Raw genomic sequence first — 20,205 nt, forward strand, 5'->3', positions numbered from 1 at the left:
ATCTATTAACCTATTATTGTTCTTAAAAAGCCTCCAACCACCACGTGTTCTTCTTTTTACAAATCGGTAGTATTTTCGAGTTTCATGATAATAGTACTTTAAATTCGATATGGGAGGCATACTTTCGCTTCAAATTACGTTTTTCAAGGGACAGTTGACATCCCTATTTTCAAGAGATTAATTATGCATCGCTTGTTGCTGTTTTGACCACATAATCATATAAGATCATCGATTTGAATCCATTTACGCAATGTCCAGCCATATCTGATTAATATCCAACGGATATGTGTTAATCCATATTATACGTATGTATTTTTTAATTGTATTAACATAGTTGCTCAAGAGTTTAAACGGCAGCAGTCAACATACCTCCGTACTACTTCCTTCTTCCACGGTGCGGAACTATTCTTGTTCGATTATGTACAACCCGGACCAATTGGACTGGACAGCGTAACTGTCATTGGCTCCTGTTATTTGCCTTTAAAACGGACGGCGCAACTCAATTAAAGAGCTTAGTGTAGCCTTACTTATTTTTTTATTATTTTAACATCTGAAACAGTGTTAGCGGACAGATTAGCTTGCTTGCTGTTTGCATCGGCTCAGTTCGAACCTAATTTTATGCTTTCTAGATTGCACCAGCAACATGGAAAGGGACGTCGAATTTCTGCGTGATCAAGGTAGGGAGCTTGTACAAAAGATTTTCCATATAATTTCTTCTTCATAACAATACCATATCTCACGATCTCATCTCACGATGAACCAGATATTTATAGCTTTTTTTCCCTGCATATATATAGAATGAGAAATGCCTCTGCATTTGCATATTTTTAGAAGAAAATTTTAAAATTGTTTGTTTTTCTCAGTTCATAGACTAAATTCTTCACTAAGCCAGTATCAGCATGGGGAACATGTTCCATCTCAGGTACCGTATATGTCAACAGATATTATATATGCTGGTTATAAGAGTGTTGTAAAATGTTTTCTAGTGTGACTGTGTAATAGACTGCATGTGGATTTTTTTTAGATGAGTGGTTAGCACGTCATCCTCACAGCTTTGGGGTTCTGGGTTCAATTCCAGATGGGTCCATCTTTGTCCAATTTGCATGTCCTCCCTGGGCCTGGGTGGGTTTACTACAGGTACTCCAGTTTCCTCCCACATTCCAAAAACATGCATAGTAGGCTGATTAGGGACTCTAAATTGCTCCTAGGCATGATTGTGTGCGTGAATGGTCGTCTGTCTCCTCCTGCCCTGAGATCGGCTGGCCATCGACTGTCCCCTTCCCTTAAGCTGAAGTCAGCCGCGACCCTACTGAGAATAAAGCGGTTCAGAAAATTAATGAACAAAAAAATATAAGTACAGGAACCAACTGCTCTCTTAACTCACTCTTTATTTTTCAGGTTGAAGAGGAAAAGACTGAAAATGCTGCTTCCTGGCTTTCCGATAAAGGGTATGACAAAATATCTTCACTTTAAGACACAGTTTGATAACAAAACACCATAACTATTTGTAAATTGAGTTATCTCATGATGTTTTTAATGTGCTGTTCAACAACTGCTAATATAAAACATTGCACCCTCCTTCTCACTTTGTATTACAGTATAACGGCCCCATTGATAGCTGAATATGACCGGCACATTGATAAAATGTCTCAGCAGCTGCAGAAATACGAGGTGAAAAATTATGATTAAATACTTTGCTAATCCTCCAAAAGTTTTTAAATCAGATTTCTCAATTCTGACTAAGTACTATGTGCATCAAGTTAATTATTGTACCAGAAAATTGTACACTGACAAAGGTTGTTTATTTGTTCCATTTTTTGACCGTAACCTGCAATTATTATTTGTATATATATTTATTTACCTGTTAACTGATGTATCTTACTTAACTCATGACTGTTCCTACATTTAAAAAAGAGTTTTTGGACCACAAATATTCTTCTTTATTCAGCTTGATTATGTTTGGTATAATACTTTCATTCATGTCTACAGGTGTCAATGGCAGATGTGAAGAAAAAGTTGGAGTCTGTCGTTCTGGAAAACGAAAGGTATTCAAGTTTTGTTGTTCGTACATCTCATCTCAATTTCTGAACTCTCATTAGGGTCGCGGTGGGCGCTGGAGCTAATCCCAGCTGTCTCCGGGCCAGAGATGGGGAATACCCTGAATCCGTGGCCAGCCGATCACAGGGCACAAGGAGACGGACAAACATGCACACTCACACCCATACATAGGGGAAATTTAGAGTGTTCATTCAGGCTACCATGCATGTTTTTGGGAATGTGGGAGGATACCGGAGTACCCAGGGGAAACCCACACAGGCCCGGGGAGAACATGCAAACTCCACACAAGTGGACTGACCTGGACTTGAACCCAGGACCCCAGAGCTGTGAGGCCGACACGCCTACCACTAGCTCCACCAGGACGCCTTGTTCGTTTGTGTTTCAATATGTTCTTTTTTTTTTAACCCAGTGTGCGTGGGTAAGTTTCGTGTAATAATTTTCATGTGCATGTGTATACATTTTAAGGCTCCAACACGAAATATATTTATTATCGTGGTTGAAGAGTAATGTTGTCATTTTTTATTCCTTGCCGACAGGCTCCATGCAGAACTCAGAGAATCAATTGAGAAGCAGCTTCAGTCAACGACAAAGACCTCCGAAGTGGAGTGCAGCACAATGGAGGAGGAAGCAGTTGTTAAAAACCTCCAAGAGCAGATAAAGCTATCAGAACAGGTCTCATTACTTCTTCATTTGACAAGCAGCTGATGCTTTTTATTTATTTTAAGGGAATTTGTATGTCTATAATTAATGTTAGATTTTAAGGAAGTGTTGGGGCTTCAGTTAATCTCTCATCTCATTTTCTGATATATATATATATATATATATATATATATATATATATATATATATATATATATATATATATATATATATATATATATATATATATATATATATATATATATATATATATATATATTATATATATATATATTATATATACATTTATATTCATATTCATATTATTTTATTAGGAACGGATGCAAGCCATGGAATTGTGGCAGACAGCAACTCTAGAACTTGATCACCTCCAGGAATTCTACCAGAAGAGCCTCACAGATGGACAGAATGCCAATGCCAAAGAACAGCAGCTGAAGGTAGTTGTCATGCAATTTTATTCACAGCTAAATTAGCTGCTACTTTACTACTTGTGTTAAATGTCATGGTTTGGTCTAGCCATGCCTAATTAATAAGACAATGCGATAAACTAAATACCTTCTCGTAGGATCATATTGTGGTTACGCAACAGCAAGCACATCAACTTCAAGTGACCAATCAGGAACTGCAATTGGTATGTACTGGATAAAATATGATGTTATTTAAGATGTCTTTCTTTGGCTAGGTTCTAAACTTGTTTGTGGATTAAAATGATTATTAATCCAGTCACCTGCTCGTTGCTCATTTAGTTACAACATTAACAAATGTTTCATTTTTAACACTTATTAGTGCAACGATCTTTAATTATACCCCCTAAGCCCTTTAAAACTAATGAGTATACAAATTTTGCATGAAATTTGTATACTAATGTATGTATGTATGGAAATAAAGAAAAAAATATTTATAAAGTCATCAAAATGAATAAGAAATGCAACGACATTTTACGATGTAGGAGAATTCCGAGTGCCGGCGGAGTAAACATACTCTGACATTGACAAAGAAGCGCAGGAGAAGCTTTGTCAGGTTTTAATAATTTATCGGGGAATTCCAAGAACACAACATGGCTACTGTCCGCCGTAGCGACGCCAACAACACTGAATCAAAAAACAAAATGCCAGATTGCTGCAGCTAATTCATGAAAGTTTCTTTGCATGTTTGATAGTTGTTTCTTGTGCACACACAAATAATATGCATGAAGGCATCTGGAGACCTGATTAAAATCAAATATATATGAGAGTAACACTATACTCAACTAATGTTTTTTTTAATTAGAGGACAAAACTGGGTCTTTGCATTGTAACAGTAGTTGGAAAGTAGAGTTGTTGTAAATTTATGATGGAACTCTCCAGAGTTTGTTTTGAGTTTTAGAATACTAGAACCATGCCCAAGAGGTTTCAAGATTGTGTCTCTTGTCACACACAGACCAATCAGCAGCTCTTAATGACGGTTACAGAGCAGACTACAGAGATGGAGGGGTTATGCACCCAGCTCAGGTAACTTTTTTTTAATATATATTAGTAGAATAACTAAGCCAATTACTCAAGATGAGTGATAGGGCAGTAGCCAAAAAGATTGAATAATCTTATACTATGTAGAAGTTAGAGGAAAACTGTGACTAGCTATAAATACCAGAGTAACCAGTGTTTCTTCTTAGCAAATCTAAATTAACTAAATAATTATGTCGTGGTAAATCTACTCTTAGGATTATTCTTATTTCTGAAATTTAAAGTGATTAACAGTCAATGCAATGCGCTTCTGCCCACCTCTTAAAAATCCTCCACAGTTTTGTTGTGTTAAAAAAGTTTAGGAATATGGAGTCCACTAACATGTTGTACTATACTAATTTAGGGAATATTGAGAGCTTTCACTGTTACCTGAAATGTGTTGCAGAATGACCAAAAGTGATCTGGGGACGGCCACCATCAAAGTGGAGGACACGAACAAACAGCTGAAGTTGGTGCAACACCAGCTAAAGAGACAGGTGGACAAATAAATATTAATGCAAGTGATAACTTGAGTGGAATTGCTGAAACAATTGTTTAAATATGTTTAAACCTTGAATGGACTGAAAAAAAAATCCTTAGCGAACCATAAAACAAGGAAGCCAAGTTGAAACCTGGAAAAGCAGAATGAATTACACCATTTTCTTAAAAATCAAAAAAGGCTATATAGGTGTGCCCCTTCTGTTTTTTGTATGTGATGCACTTGCATTTTTTTATCGATCAACACACAGACAAAGAGTGCTTTATAAAATAGACGTATTACACCATTTGCTCTTTAAGGACTGAGACTAAATCCCAATCCAACAACAATCTTTGTTTCTGAAACAATAGTCACACATTTCAAATTTACTCTGTATATATTCTCTGTGTATATTCTATATATACAAGCATATATCAAATATACACAGTCCTAAACCTTTCCAAGATATTTGAAGCTGTTGCATTGAACATATATGGATTGAAATCATACTAAAACTAGTAGACTAGGAATAGAATGTCACTTAGATTAATAAGTGAGTCAAAAAAAAATCACCCCTAAGTGCTATTTGAAAAAGGATGAGCATTTTATAGTACGCATTCAGATTGTTATGTGACAGGTCATTCTGGTTCATCCCTGTGCAACCAATATAAGAAGTATTCTGGCATTGCCTGCATTGATTTTTCAGTTTTTCCAAGAGGAAAAATTATTGTCTGATATACTGTACATCTCAGCTTCAACTCTGATTTTATGTGGTGTTTAGGTGACTCCACCCTCTTAATAGGTTACCTGGTGAGGCATTACCTTCACATAGTAGTCACCCCAGCAGGGTGGCACGCCTTAGAGGACTATTGGCAGGCTGGACATGATTTATGGTCTCAGTAACACCTAAATATAATGACCACTAAACTGCTTAGGCTGTTGTCTTGCAACACAACCCCAGATAAGTGAAAAAAGGTGGATAACTGGTGAACCTGCTGTTAAGACAAAGGCCATGCTGTGTGTTTCAGGAGGAAGAGCTAAATGTGGCTCACAACCGAGAAGAAGAAGCACAGAGACAAATTCATCAACTTCGGTCAACCATCACTCAGAAAGAGACAAGGCAATTACATGAACTTTAGACTAATGTTACAGGCACATTGCAGTGACGCATTTTATAATTCATTTGTCAAATAATTTTTACTTCTTTTTCTTGAATATAATAAATGTGGAGATTGGGGAGACATCAATTCAACATTTTTATTCCCTTCACCCATTCTGCTAGGCTAAAAACAACATCTCAGCAGGCCGATGATTTCCGAGGAGTGCAAACTATGTGGGAGCATATGTCAAGTAATCTTAAGACCCGATGTATCACATTGGAACAGGAGAAGTATGAAGCTCTGGACAAAGTTCGTGAAAGTGTGCAGATGGCTGAAGAAGCCTTGCTGCAGAAAAATGAGGTTACCGGCAGTCTTACTTTGATATCACAATGCATGCATTTGTCTATGAACAAAGCTCTGAAAAACGTCTTGAAAACAGTCAGAATTTTTTAAAGATGCACATCAGGAGAATTTGATATAGAAAATCATTATTAGTACATTTTGTGATTTTAATTATACAAGTTACAGACTATTGTTTATGTCCCATCATAAGCATTTGATATAAATATTTTCAACAGTGTACTAGGCATATTCTGAATACTCTTAAAATCAATGCTATGTGCTTGCTTTTCATAGGCTCTATTAAGAGAAAAGCAGATGATAGAAGAACTTGAGAAGACAAAGAAGGTCATTCCACAGCTGATTGAGGATGCTGCTTTGCGCACCAGAAAAGAGGTAAGGGGTATTTATTATTGTTTTTTGAAGAAAAGGGAATTTAGGATTATTTCTATCGAGGCTAACATAGTGTAGTACTTGGAATATCTTTGTTTTGTTTTTCATCAGACAATGTCTGATTTATTATCCATGTGAGCTCTTAATCCTAGTGGCTGTTGGAGTTTAAAGTGCCACTTTCATGATAGAGGGTCCATCATGGAATCAAAAAAAAATTGATTTCACTGGGCCATGGTTCACAGTCCTTTTGATCGTAAAATAAACCATAGAAGGCCCATTTGCAGTTTTAATCCCAATTTAGGACATCATTTACCATGATGCATTTATGTCAAACAGGTGGATCTTATTCGCAAACAGTGCAATGTTGAACTTCGTCGTATGGCTGAGGAGGTGTCATTATTGCAATTGGTAAGAGTCGACTTCACAAACAGAAATGTTTCCAAATCACCAAAAATGAAATTTACTCTTCACCACTCTGCTTATCAACTCTGTTTTTTACTATCTTATTTTTTGTTTGTTTTGCTTACTCCCCTTATATGTGTGCAGGAGTGTACAGACAAAGAATCTCAAAATGAGAGATCAAAGCGAGAAAGAAAAGCTTTAGAGGATGAGCTAGCAAAGGTATGGTTACTCTGTAATTTAGGCTGGACCCAGTCAAACAATTATGTAAGGGTTATTTTGTCATGAAGGATTACATTATCACTGTCAAGCATAAAGTAAATGTTTTGTGCTTTTCTTATCGTTATTCATTATTAGATGACTAAGGAGGGCAAATCAGAAGCAGATCTTGAGAAATTAGATGTTCTCCACCAGAGGTGTCTTAATGCAGAAAGGATGAAAGATGAAATCAGTATCACCTTGCAAAGTACCCAGAGCAAACTGAAGAAGATGGAAATGGGGTAAGTGAAATCCATTTTGACTTTTCTTGATGACGTTTCCTCCCCATGCTCGTTTACTTCCTGTTATTTACAGTACAGTAGTCTGACAACCATTATCCAATTTCTCTCTGCCTCATTTTTGTCTTTAGCTACAACGAAGATTTGTCTCACAGTCAGGATGAAGTTAAGCGGCTCAAGGATTGTTTGGCTGTGGCAAGAGAGGACTGTGTTAAACTCAGTGATGAGCGGCTCCAGCTGCAACAAGAAAACTTTCAGATACGCAGGGAGATGGATGAACTGCGGAAAACTACCTTTCTTGTTCAAAAGAAATCTAAACAACAGGTAAGGTTAACAAATACAACAGTCACACAAGCTACAAGAAGAAAGATTCATATGATTTGAGATGAATAAATGAAAAATGTACCTAACCAGACCTCATGCTTTTCTTAGGTGTCACAGATGGAGCAAGAGTACAGCCTAAAGGAAAAAACCCTTAATGCACAGATGAGTGACCTAGAGGAGAGTAGCCGCAACTCAAGTGCTGACCTGATGCGCCTTCTGACTGCACAGAAAAAAAGTATTCAGCGGTGGAAAGATGAAGCGAAGAACATGGCTCAAGCCTTTGCAAATAAGACGAAAAATCTGAAGTAAGACCTGATAAACTATTGAAATAAGACTGGATCTGTTGTGAAATATTTCCACTGAAAATCACCATCAAAAACCTTACTGCTAATATTGTCTGTATATTTTATTGTAAAACTGCATAAGTAATTCTGCATAAGTGGTTCTCAGACAGAAAATAACTTCATTAACTCTTTTTTACTAAGCCAGCTGTTTTTCTCTTTTTTCTTCTTTTTTCTTTCAGGGCAGAAGTCATTCAACATAAGCAGCAGTCACATGACTTAGAACTACAGTTCAAAAACAACTTAAAAACTATTGAAGAGGTGTGTGAAAGACAACAAGTATATGTGCCAAAGGGGTCACGTCCACATGAAACACATTTTAAACATGCTATTGAGACGTCAGAGTGTTTATCTATGTGCGTGCACCTGAGTAGATTCTTTAGCCTTGTATACATGTACCAAAACACATTTATAAGTCAAGACAGATGAGGACCTTAAGGCCAAGCTTTTATTTCTTTGCAGGCAAATGTATCGTAATATAGTGAAATTAAAACCCGGACAATAATATGAAAGAAGTTTATTTCGGACAGTGGATTGTTGCAAAAATAGTGTCACAGTAACTACATGATTGTCTCCATTTAGATTAATTATGTGTTCTGTCTGTGCAGTATGAGAGACAGCTAGCTGAGTCTCAAGAGAAAGCCAGTCGTCTCCAACGACGTCTGACTGATGTTGAGCAACGCGCAGCTACTGCTTCACAACAGGTACAACTAATGTTTAGTGCATGGTTGCCATGGTAACCATATGGTGCTGTGACTTTATTTTTAATAGTAGATGTGCCCTTATTTGTTTTTTGTATTTTCTTGCAGCAACATATAAGATACCATTTTTTTAAATGTTAAAAACGTGTGTGTGTGTGTAAAAGTAATGTAATTTTTCTGTTTCCTCCCACAGTTTTCCTTAATGGCATCCAAGCAAAGAAAAAGTCTTTTTTCAGACACAAAGAATGAATACAGTAATCCCTCGAATATCACGGATAATGTAGGCCAGACATGGCCGCGATAATCGAAAGACCGCAAAGTAGGATCACCCTTTTTTTTTTACTACCATATTACAGTCATACCTCTACTTACGAATGTCTCTGGATACAAAATGTTCAGGTTACACATTTTTTTATATGAAAATGAGTGAATCGAGATATGAAAAGTCCCCCCAAATGTAAATGCATTTCCTTATCCATTCTTTTATTTTGAAAATATTGTCACAGATGCATTGGTTCAATCTTTAGAAACCTTACTACCCTCTACTGGACTCTCATTTCATCGCTCTAAGTCTTTCTCATAATGACAATAAAAGCATTCCATTCAAATTAATTGGATGTGTCCTAACTCCCAGCTCTCTCTTACATAAATACTTCCTTTCCACTTAATTTAAATGGGGGGAAAAAACACAGGTTATTGGGAGCTTTAGTCCGAGTCATTTTCATCAGATTCCAGTGGCATTGGATGGATGATGGGGAGTTGTGACTGCTGTTTCTTTTTGGTATAAATATGCCTTTGTCTAGGACATGAAACTGTCAAGATTATTGCCATATTCCATGGCTATGATCATGTTGTTATCAATCTCTGGGACACTTTTTCTTCAAACTGAGCCATATTGAAAGTTTCTTGCCAGTTTCTCAAAGTACTAAGAGCACGTTTTTCATCTTTATTTCCATCATTGTTTTAAGTGAAATTAAACTTCCACCTCACGCAGTCTAGCCATCAATTACCCATCCAGGGAGTTCTATTTTCAGATAAGACGAACGACGTCAGTCCGCTGACCAGACTTAAATGGAAATTGAACTTCAACATTGGTCGTCGGCGGCATCCAGCCATCTTCGCTGCCCAAAGGACTGAATTTTCGGACAAGGGCGATGGTGTCTGCCGATGTAATGTAATTCATTCATCTTCCGTACCGCCCATCTTCGAAAGGGTTGTGGGGGGTGCTGGAGCCTAACCCAGCTGTCTTTGGGTGAAAGGCAGACTAAACTCTAGTCTGGTTTCCACTCTGTCCTAGGGCACATAGAGAGACAAATGACCATGGGCACTCAATCATACCGCCACCAGTGGGAATCAAACCCACGCCTGCCTACACCAAAGTAAGGTGAGTGAACCTCTACACCACGAGGTGGCCTAGTACTGTAATGTAAATGAAAAATAAGTTGCAACATTTTATATTAATAAGTGTTGGGCTCATTATTACTTTGTATGTGGGTTTATGTTTTTATAAATGTAGCCATTAAAAATAGAGACCATGAACACATTTCTATTTCCATGGAAACACCTTTAATTGGTCTGTTTCTTTTGGGTGTGATTTTATTGTTATTATTGTAACAATCTTTATTTGATTTTCAACTTTTAATCAACTCAACCTCAGCTTCATTCAAAGTCATGTAATTGTGTTACTGCCTACTATGTATAGTAGTAGTATAAACTGTTTGCAATGCATGTTGGGAAAACCTTATGTTGCTTAGAGACCCTAAATATGGGCTGATGGCGCAATGCTGACGCGTCACTAGACTAAAATACGTATTCTGGAACGTATATATAAAGGTAGGCTGCTATTAATATAGTGTGTTTCATGATCACAGCAATATAGATTTAAGACATTGAATAAAATGGTGATCGCAGATCTAAATGTTAGTTTTTCCTTGTTTATTTTTAGATCGGAATATTGAAATTATTTTAAATTCAAATTAAACGACGGCCTTCATTAAATTGTTAATTAGATGTACTATGGTGAAGCGTTCAATAAAGAGGCAAGCACGTTGCCATGACAACAAATCATACGATTGTGTAGTGGAGTAGGTGCAATATTGTATTCTGCGTCACCCATTCTATAGAAACAGTTTCACTAACCTAACTAACTTCACCGTTATACATACACTGACAGTATTATGTACGGTTACGTCCACTCGATGAAAGAAAAAAGTTAAACGTGGATCAAAAGTATACACCCAGACAAGTTGAGATACGCGCGCTCTGTAGATGGAGACTCGGTACAGACAGAATAATACTTAGCGCTCAAGTGATTATTTCAACAACAACAAAATACTTTGGAAATCGCAAATTTCGACTCCTCAAATGCATGCATGAGCAAGAAATAGGTCGTCAAAGCTATACCAGCAACAAATATCGGACGCTTCCACTCGCCACGCTCCTCGTAACTATCTTTTATTTAGTTTATCGGCGTGTTTCCGCACGTGTCACACATTCTATACATGATGTCATTCATATTTCCATCTCTTACGAAGTTTATGAACAACGTGTCACATTAATGGCCATTTTTGCAAATTAACTCGCGACGGGATGGAATAAGTAATCGATAAACAGGATGTAATAGTGAATTATAGTAATGCCACCCTGCAGTCTTTTGGACATTGAGACCGAACATTTTTACCTGCAATGGCATCTACCTCTTCTGGACATAGCGATGAGGAGGATTTCATGGGTAAAAAGATCATATAACAGTATACAGATTGACACAGACATGTTTTTATTTGTGAGCTGTTACATGACCATTAAGAGGATCTCAGTAATTTTCAATTCCAATAATATTTAATTTTAATCTGACAACTAATTTCAGAGCTCGAGCTCCCACAGCCGAAAACCTCCACCATGTTACCGCCTCTCCATGATAAAAGCACACAGGTAAGAACAAAGATTGACTTGTAACTAATACCTTTGTGAGACTAAGTGGTACAGAAACAAGATATACATATAACAAATTGAAAAGTAACTGATATTTTTTTTTCAGTTTGATCATTTGCAATGTGGGTTAACTAGTGGTGCGGATGTGAGAGTGACTGGTTGTCTATCTCTGTTTGCATTCTACGACTGACTGGCGACCAGTTTAGGGTGTAGTCCGCCTTTAGCTCGAAATCAGATGGGATGGGCACTGAGTGGAGTTTACATGGTCTCCCCAGGCTTGTGTGGGTTTCCTCTGGGTACTCCGGTCTCCTCCTACATCCCCAAAACATGCAGGGTAGGCTGATTGAACACTCTAAATTAGGGGTCTCCAACCTTTTTCTTACCACGGAACGGTAAAACTCTTCCCATCTTTTTGCGGGCTGTTACATGGGGAGGCCGACAACTTAAGACAGAAGTGTGGAGGAGTTTTTTCTACTTATGACATCTCAATTGCCCTTAGCTGAGAGTGTGTGCTTGAGCGTGAATGGCGTTCCGTCTCCTTGTGCCCTGTGATTGATTGGATGGCCACCAATTAAGGGTGTCCGGTGCCTGGTGCCGGTATAGTTAACTGGAATAGGCACCCCTCACGGCCCCTTGTGAGGCTGAAATGTTTGGAAAATGACTAAATGAATGCCTGCTGATGATTTTTCTTTACTTAATTTAGTCTCTGCTGAAGAGACGAGTGAAACGGAAATTTCCCATTGAGGACCACCTAAGATCACAAGAAAGAAGATACTTCCCTGGCTGGCATTCTCGGGAACCTTCAGCTCAAGAAAAAGAGCCATCACTGAGACGCAGCGTTCCATCACTTGTAAAACTGCCTCCATTACAACCGAGCACCAAGGTCAGTGACACCCATGAACCATTTGACTGTGAAGTGATAATCACACATCACCCTACATTTTTTTCATTTAATTTTCTGAACTGCTTATATATCAGGTCACATGATTTTAACTTAATTAAATTTATTTTACAAAAATGTAACATTTTTCATCCTTAGATGATACCCATCTTTCAATAAGGTGTTTGTTTTTGCTTGCTTTCTCTTCATCCTACCAGAATCAAACCTCACTATATAGAGCCTCAACCTCTTGTCCTGCAAAAAGACCATTTTCTCTTAAAGAAGATGCAGAACTGGGCACTCCTTCTGAAGTCCGAATTTTTGAGCACAGCAAGGATGACTTCACGATGGTTAGCAAAGATGGTGTGCTGTCGACGTGTCGTGAAAATTTTGACTTTGTAAGTCTTGAGCGGTTTGAAGAAGAATATCAATTGCACCGCAAGCTGGTCCTCATTCCCTTCTTTGCCCGCTTCAAATTATTCAAACCTTTCTATATCTGGCATAAAAAAGTATGTGCCAAGAAGATGCATGTTGCTCAGGAGGCTCTTAAAGAGAACTTGTTCATGATCGATCCGGTAAGTAAATCTGTCTGTTTTACTCTCAGTAAAAATACAAGCGCAAGAAGAAAGAGAACAAATCTGCAGAATTTATTACAATCTTTCATGAAATTACATCTTATCTTCACGACAGTTCTTTGATACATGTTTTAATCATTTTCTTAAAACAACCATTAGGAAAAATCAAAACTTCTTGCCTGGGAGAAAAATGATGACTCCTTTAATCAAAATGTATTTGTGTTTGAAAAATAATAATTGGTGTCCAGTTTTAGTACAATGTGCTGAATTAATGAATTTGGTGGTACTGACTTCAGTTATTTAGAATGGATTCGAAAAAAACCCAAAAACAAACAGCTTTTATTTGAACTACTTTCAAGAAGTGTTGAATGAAGAATTAGACTAGGTTTATATCGTTATTCCAATTATTATGTCTCAATCAAGATGTTTAAAAATGTGCCCAAATTTGCAATTAGAGAGTAGTTGTATATAACACTATGTCCTTTATCTTGTGTTCCCATAGGATCTAAGCCCAGCACTGTCAGACATCAGGATAATGAGCTATGAAATAAGAACAACAGATCTGTGTCATATAGAAAATAAACACACATATACTCTACAGGAATTTTCCGAAGCTCAGTTCAGTCAAGTGAAAGAGGTGAAATTGTTTATTCCTGAAAAGTTTTAATGTTTCTGTGACTGTGAGTGTTTCTATTGACCTTCACATAACCCTCTTTGTAAACTGTTTTATTAGGCACTGAATGACCTGGAAAAATTCCATGCCCTGGTAAAGGAAGTGACACTGTCTTCCTGTACAAACTTCTTGTCAGATCGTGTGTGCATTTTTATCTTCTTGATTGTTTTGAAACCAAATATAGGTAACGTTTAAAGATGTGGGAATTTTTCACCTGTTCACTTGTATTTACAGATAGTGACAAGCTAAGTGAAATTCAAATTCTGTTGGGGATCAACAAGGGTTTCTTCTGTCAACGCCTCACCTGGTTGGGTTCTCTCCTATTGTTCACATTTCTGTTTCCAGTAAATGTTACAAATAACCTCATAATTCCTCCCTCACTTCATACCCATACAGCTTCATACGACTTGTTGACTATTTAGTAGTCAACACCTTGCACACTTTGTTTGTGAGTGCTGTGGAAAAGCTGCTAGATGCATTCAAAGAGCAGGTTAGTCAAACCCCAAGCCATGATATCATTCAAACCTGGGGCCATGAGCTGAAGACTGAAAGCAACCCTAATGAGGAAAAAGCAGATCGAAAGGTTGGGGATTACTTTTTTTTTTTTTTTTTTTTGGAAATACACCTTTCATTTACTGTGTATATTCGAAGTAAAAGGTTTCTTCAATGTGTTAATAGGCTGGAGAGGCTGAATCTTCCCAAAGCAAACCAATGTTGATGAGTGAACTTGTTCTTGACACAAATGCCCTGTCCTACAAACCCTCTGAGAATAATTTTCAGGTTCACAAAACATTTATTCCTTAACTAATATGAACTATTGACGATAATCCAAGCAATATATATTTTCCAAAAGGAAATTGTTGCAGACATCATTAAGAAGTACCAGAAGTCTGTGTTGTCAGTCCAAACACTAACAGCGGATAAGGATTTCATTTTACTATTAAGTCATGAGTCTTATGAGGTAGAAAACACTTCTGTTTCTTTCACAGGGCTGCTTGCCCTGCCTATTTTGTCACTATGATACACTGGAAAAACAAAACGGAACAAAAAAATAACTGTCAATGCCATTCTGTAATTTAATCTCTATTTTTCCTTCTAGAGTCAATATAGGGATGCTCCTAGTTTGGAATCGGTCATTGAAAATGATGGCGACATTAAAAGTATCTATCAAAAAATTAAGGTCAGTTTTCCTTTTACAACTCCTATTGGAAGTCACACTCCAGATTACATAATATATGACTTGCCCCTCAGGAATCACTGCAGTTCACATTTGAAGCTGCCCAAGTGTGTGCAAGCATGTTTCACCGTTTTCAGTTGTATTACAAGGAGAATGAAAGTTTAGACTTAGATGCCCTCCGAAAAAAAGATCATGGTAAAAATCTGTTTTCTGACAGTTAAGAATTTTTGATCCAAGGCTCAGATCTAACTTTGAGATTATCTTCTCGCTTATTAATCTTTATTATATTTCTTAAAAGATTTGGAGTTTTTTCGAACATCACTGGATTTATACAACCATGAGCATGAAGAAGCTGTAGCTCTGCAGCCACAGAGACATCTCGGCCTCCTCCTTGTGGACAAAACAGAGATGAAAGAGATGCTTATCTCATCTCCTCTACGTTGCCTAAAGGTCAGAAGAATGCAGAATCATACTGAGATGGCAGCCACAACTGTGACCAAGACATTGGAGAACGGCACGATACTGAAGTAGTAGTTCACTGTTCTCTTTTATAGGTCATTAATGAGATACTCACACAGCAGGCCAAGCGAAAGCTAAAAGGTGTCATGGTAGAAGCTGGTGAAGCTCAATTTAAACTACAACAAAGTCCCACTAATACAACTGAGTTGGCCAGCTACCTCACTTTCCTTGATGAAATACCAGAAAGGGTATATTTTGTTAAAATGAGTAATGGAAGAGCATCTCTTTTTTTCTCTTTTGTAATATGTTGTACTTTTTTCCTCCTAGATGAAAATTCTGGAGCAGGAACAGGAGACAGTGTGTGAAATGTACAATCTGATCAACATGTCCTCACTTCCTATTGGCGCAGATGATGTGGCCTTTGCCTCAATGGAGCCTTACATGAACTCGTTACACAACATTATTAATGATGCAATGTTTGATAGATTCAAAATGATGGACAAGTTTTCCAAATCACTGCAGGTAGACATAAAAGATCTCAACCAAAAAGTGAAGAAAATCAAGGAAACCTCACAGGTATGTTAAGGCATTATATTTTGGCATAAATAATACAGTGATGAGTGTAAACATTTTGATTGCCTAGTCTCAATATGAATCCCTAATACATGCTATAATCTGTGTATGATGTATAGGATCCTCAACTCCTAGAAGTCACGGCAGATAATGCCCAAGTGCGTACTTTGCTTGGGGAGCTTCAGATTTCTATAGACGAGCTACAAGCCCAGGCCTCAGCATATACCTCCTACCAGAAGCAGTTCAAGGTAATACACTAATTTGGGGAAATATATTTTTTTAAAGCAATGGAAGATGAATGAAAGCAAAAATGCAGATAATGATACCAAAATCATAACAATAATGCTAATAAACATCCATTGCAATTTTGTTAGCACTCAATAATTATCAAAATAACAGAAGTTTTTTTTAGGACTAGGACTGCCCCTCTCTACAGTACTGATTTTTGGTTGGGCTTCACTGAAAACATATTTCCCCACAGCAATTTTTTTTTTCACAAAATGCAAAAATAAACATAAATTAATAACCGTGGCTATCCAAAAGTCAAATTGCTCAACGGAATGATTTTGTTTCTAATGTACTAATTGCTGTGTATTCTTACCAAATCCAATTTTGTAACAACTGCAGTACATTTAATAGGATTGTTTGTAAGAATCCAACATGCCCACTCGCTTATTAATATTTGTTGTCTATAAATTATGTAATTAATATAGTTGGAGGTGACCAAGTTTGATGATCTTGACGAGCTAAAAGCCGAGTTCAGGCTGAAGAAACTTCTTTGGGTTTCTATGGAGGAATGGGATGCATTACAAATAGGATGGCGACAGGTGAGGAATTCTTACAATAAATAAAATGCATAAAATATGATGATGAATGTACTTACAATCATACTTTAACATATTTCAAATATGGCATTTATTCATCTTCAGACCACACTTGAGAAACTGGACTTGGAACAGTTAAATTCGCATGTCAACAAATACACCAAGTACATCAACCAGATGGAGAAAGGCTTGCCTCGTAATAATGTAGTGCCATGTCTTAAGGAAAAGGTTGAACTTATGAAATGCAGGGTGGGTGAGCAGCAAATAACCGTCTTTGTTATGAATTTCCACCAAACCAGAGTTTTAAAATTTGGATTTTCATTGTGATGAAATAATTTCTCCTGATGAATAGTGAGTGATTAATCCACTGATTATAATGATATGTGCATGTTTGTTACCATACAGGTGCCTGTGATCACAGACTTGCGTAACCCTTGTATGAAACCAGAACATTGGAGGAACCTAGAGTCTACTGTGGGGAGCTCCCTGAGTGTGGAGCTTACTGTGGCTGTTGTGGATGAACTCAATGTATTCTCCTATGATGCAGAGATACAAGAGGTCTCCCCTCACCTATTGTATATTTTTCTTGCATGTTGTCTATCCTCAAAATTGGATGTTTTATTCATTTATAGGGAATATGTATACCATCTTTATTTCTGAAGCATCTATATTAGGACTTTGAATTTCAATACATTTCATACCATTGATTTTTTAAATGTTTTATTTAACAGATACATATTAAAGAAACAATTTTTTTTTTATTTCAGGTTTCAGCACAGGCTTCAGGGGAGGCATCAGTGGAGACCATTGTTAATAAGGTTGGTGGAAAAAAAGACTTTATATTTCTTCTTTTGGTGATAATGTCAGTCGGCATTTCAGCTCATTTGCGCAATCTCTTAAACAAATTAATCTCAAATTGAGCTGTTATTCAGGTGGGAATTATTTTTTTTCCACAGCACACACACACTGAATGCCATATTTTTTTTCCACTTCATTTGCAACTCTTCTGTCCATTAGTGTGGTATTATTTATTTTTTGAGTGATTCCTTTTGGTTGATTAGTCATTGGCAAGTGTGCTCTTGGCATGTGACCCATCTCGATCACATGACAGGTGGAGGACGTTTGGTGGACCACCACTTTTACTCTTATGCAACATGGTGACTCCAAAGAGGTTTTCATCTTGGGAGGCACAGATGATATCCAAGTAAGTTTAAAGTTAACATTGATATATGATGTATATAATATGTATTGTTTGTTATTCTATTATTTTAGGTACTTTTGGATGACAGCATTATTAATGTGGGCACAGCGGCAACTTCGCGTTATGTTACTCCAATCAAAGCAAGGGTGGATAAACTTCTGATGAGACTCGTCCGTTTCAACCAAACTTTGGTAAATGCTTTGAAAAGAGCTGAAGTGTACTTGGTATATTTTCTCTGCCTCTGAACTCGTGAAAGTACAGAGTTAAAAAAAAAATTGATTGGAACAAAAAGAGAGTAAAATGTATTTATTATATGATGTGTGATTTTCGGATAAGATTGAAATACAGTAATTAAAGATAGTCACTTTTTACACCTGAGAGGAAAACAAATAAAATGATAATATTAATAAATACAAAATGATTATAGAAAAAACCCTATAGTATTTGAATAGGCCTGAAAAAATATATACTTTGCTACTACTGCTGTATTTGTAAGATCTGAGTATCTTTTTATCATATTTATGTACTTATTCTTCCGGCACAGGATGAGTGGCTTACATGCCAACGAAACTGGTTATATTTAGAGAGTATTTTCTTGGCCCCAGACATCAAGAGGCAGCTCCCTGCTGAGTCAAAAATGTTTCTCAAAGTGGATAAGTCATGGAAGGCCATAATGGCTAAGGTAAAAAAAATGCCCAATGCTCTCAAGGCGGCCACACAGCCTGGTAGGTAGCGATGGAAAGAAACACATTTAAACCATTATTTTCACACCCTAAGATTTATATTATCCTACACAGATCTTTTGGAAACATTTCAAGAAAATAATGTTCTTTTGGATAAGATTCAAAAGTGTCTTGAAGACTACTTGGAGTCCAAGCGAGTAATCTTCCCCAGGTAGGCGAATTTTCAACTTGTTGCAAATTAGGAACATGACCCTGATCATTCTTAGTAGTCTGTATTTATGCTTAACATAATGTAATTTATGCTGTGAATATTTCATTTCCTCAAATGATTGACAGAATTGTTGCATGCTTAGCAATGTTTCCTCTCTCCATCCTTAATAGATTCTACTTCTTATCCAATGATGAATTGCTTAAGATTTTGGCACAGACAAGAAACCCCCAGGCAGTACAACCTCATCTGAGAAAATGCTTTGACGCAATTACACATCTTGAATTTGCTTTGGATACTGAACAGTCAACTACTGCTGCACCTACACTTGAGCAACCTGCAGAACAGGAGAAGGTCTACACCAAGGACATTTTAAATATGGTTTCGCCTGAAGGAGAGAAGGTCAGCTGTTTTTACCTTAAAGCCTGCTTAATGAGATAGGGAGGACTTTTTCTAATTGGGTGTGGAAGAAAAACAGACAAATTGATGCCACTGACATCCGTTTTCTTCGCGAACACTGCCAAGGTGACCTTATGCAGGGAACAGAAATTCTCAACTTCTACTTCTATCTCTCACTTCATTGTAACAAAGACAGAGACAGTTGGCTTCACAGCATTCATAATTTGTCTTTCGTACCGCTTATTCACACAAGAGTCGCAGCCTAGCCCAGCCATCCACGAACCGCAGGTGAAATACACCACACATTTATTGTAGGCCAATTGCAGGGCACAAGGAGACAAACAACCACCCTCGCTTGCAATCACAGCGCCACCAAGTCGGAATCAAACCCAGACTGTCCCCACTGAAATCAGGCGGAAGAACCACTTTTACATCAGATGGCCGCTAGACAATATATCTTGCCCAACAGGCCCATTTTCTATTGGATTTCCTGACCTTTTCCATTTTACTACTGACTAGTAATGTAATAGAAACAATCTCTTGATGCCGTTGCTGACATTGTTCTGAAGCTCAAAACAAATGAAATGCAATCTTGATTTAGTCAAGTGAAGAAGTTTTGTTTAGTCCAAAGATATAGGATTGGATTTCTTGATCATTTCCTGAAGTAATCTTGGCACTTGTCACTTTCTGCTCTCGGTTGTCAGCACAATGCCGTGAAAAATACTCGGATAGTTTGAATTGTCCAGCACATTTCGAAATAATGACATCTCAATTTTTGTAACGACAGAAAGAAGCCATTTCTCAAGCCAGTAGACGGCGGTCAATTTACCATGTCCAGATTTTTCTGTCTC

General features: G+C 37.3%; 2 protein-coding genes and 1 long non-coding RNA gene across 4 annotated transcripts in view; 2 read left to right on the plus strand and 1 right to left on the minus strand.

The window, feature by feature from the left end:
• Positions 1-410: 410 nt before the first annotated feature.
• On the plus strand, positions 411-9,383 carry sclt1 (sodium channel and clathrin linker 1). Its single transcript, XM_077718749.1, has 21 exons — positions 411-677; positions 864-922; positions 1,399-1,448; positions 1,599-1,671; positions 1,990-2,045; positions 2,595-2,730; positions 3,033-3,155; positions 3,284-3,349; positions 4,138-4,208; positions 4,606-4,696; positions 5,706-5,797; positions 5,960-6,137; positions 6,414-6,512; positions 6,846-6,917; positions 7,056-7,130; positions 7,266-7,408; positions 7,537-7,729; positions 7,838-8,034; positions 8,253-8,331; positions 8,679-8,774; positions 8,965-9,383. Exons 1-21 carry the CDS (start codon positions 644-646, stop codon positions 9,073-9,075), a joined length of 2,094 nt encoding a protein of 697 aa, XP_077574875.1. The 5' UTR covers positions 411-643; the 3' UTR covers positions 9,076-9,383.
• LOC144197985 (uncharacterized) lies at positions 9,238-11,252 on the minus strand. Its single transcript, XR_013326633.1, has 2 exons — positions 11,175-11,252; positions 9,238-10,064 (listed from the first exon to the last, which is right to left on the minus strand). It is a non-coding gene; the product is annotated as an uncharacterized LOC144197985 (long non-coding RNA).
• dnah6 (dynein, axonemal, heavy chain 6) overlaps positions 10,837-20,205 on the plus strand; it is a 37,203-nt gene continuing 27,834 nt past the window's right edge. Inside the window, exons 1-25 of one of the 2 annotated variants that reach the window (XM_077718747.1) lie at positions 10,837-11,502; positions 11,638-11,702; positions 12,406-12,585; positions 12,801-13,157; positions 13,660-13,794; positions 13,891-13,969; positions 14,065-14,137; positions 14,227-14,413; positions 14,509-14,610; positions 14,684-14,791; positions 14,930-15,010; positions 15,082-15,202; positions 15,306-15,457; positions 15,562-15,714; positions 15,794-16,042; positions 16,159-16,287; positions 16,753-16,866; positions 16,969-17,112; positions 17,269-17,421; positions 17,631-17,681; positions 17,975-18,067; positions 18,136-18,255; positions 18,609-18,789; positions 18,862-18,958; positions 19,129-19,357. In XM_077718747.1, the coding sequence (XP_077574873.1) occupies positions 11,457-11,502; positions 11,638-11,702; positions 12,406-12,585; positions 12,801-13,157; positions 13,660-13,794; positions 13,891-13,969; positions 14,065-14,137; positions 14,227-14,413; positions 14,509-14,610; positions 14,684-14,791; positions 14,930-15,010; positions 15,082-15,202; positions 15,306-15,457; positions 15,562-15,714; positions 15,794-16,042; positions 16,159-16,287; positions 16,753-16,866; positions 16,969-17,112; positions 17,269-17,421; positions 17,631-17,681; positions 17,975-18,067; positions 18,136-18,255; positions 18,609-18,789; positions 18,862-18,958; positions 19,129-19,357 (3,399 nt within the window). In that variant the 5' untranslated portion in view covers positions 10,837-11,456. The remainder of the gene's footprint in view (positions 11,503-11,637; positions 11,703-12,405; positions 12,586-12,800; positions 13,158-13,659; positions 13,795-13,890; positions 13,970-14,064; positions 14,138-14,226; positions 14,414-14,508; positions 14,611-14,683; positions 14,792-14,929; positions 15,011-15,081; positions 15,203-15,305; positions 15,458-15,561; positions 15,715-15,793; positions 16,043-16,158; positions 16,288-16,752; positions 16,867-16,968; positions 17,113-17,268; positions 17,422-17,630; positions 17,682-17,974; positions 18,068-18,135; positions 18,256-18,608; positions 18,790-18,861; positions 18,959-19,128; positions 19,358-20,205) is intronic. The other variant, XM_077718748.1, reaches the window with a different exon arrangement.

The sequence above is a fragment of the Stigmatopora nigra genome, chromosome 6 (assembly GCF_051989575.1).
Source record: "Stigmatopora nigra isolate UIUO_SnigA chromosome 6, RoL_Snig_1.1, whole genome shotgun sequence".
NCBI classification, from domain to species: Eukaryota; Metazoa; Chordata; class Actinopteri; order Syngnathiformes; family Syngnathidae; genus Stigmatopora; species Stigmatopora nigra.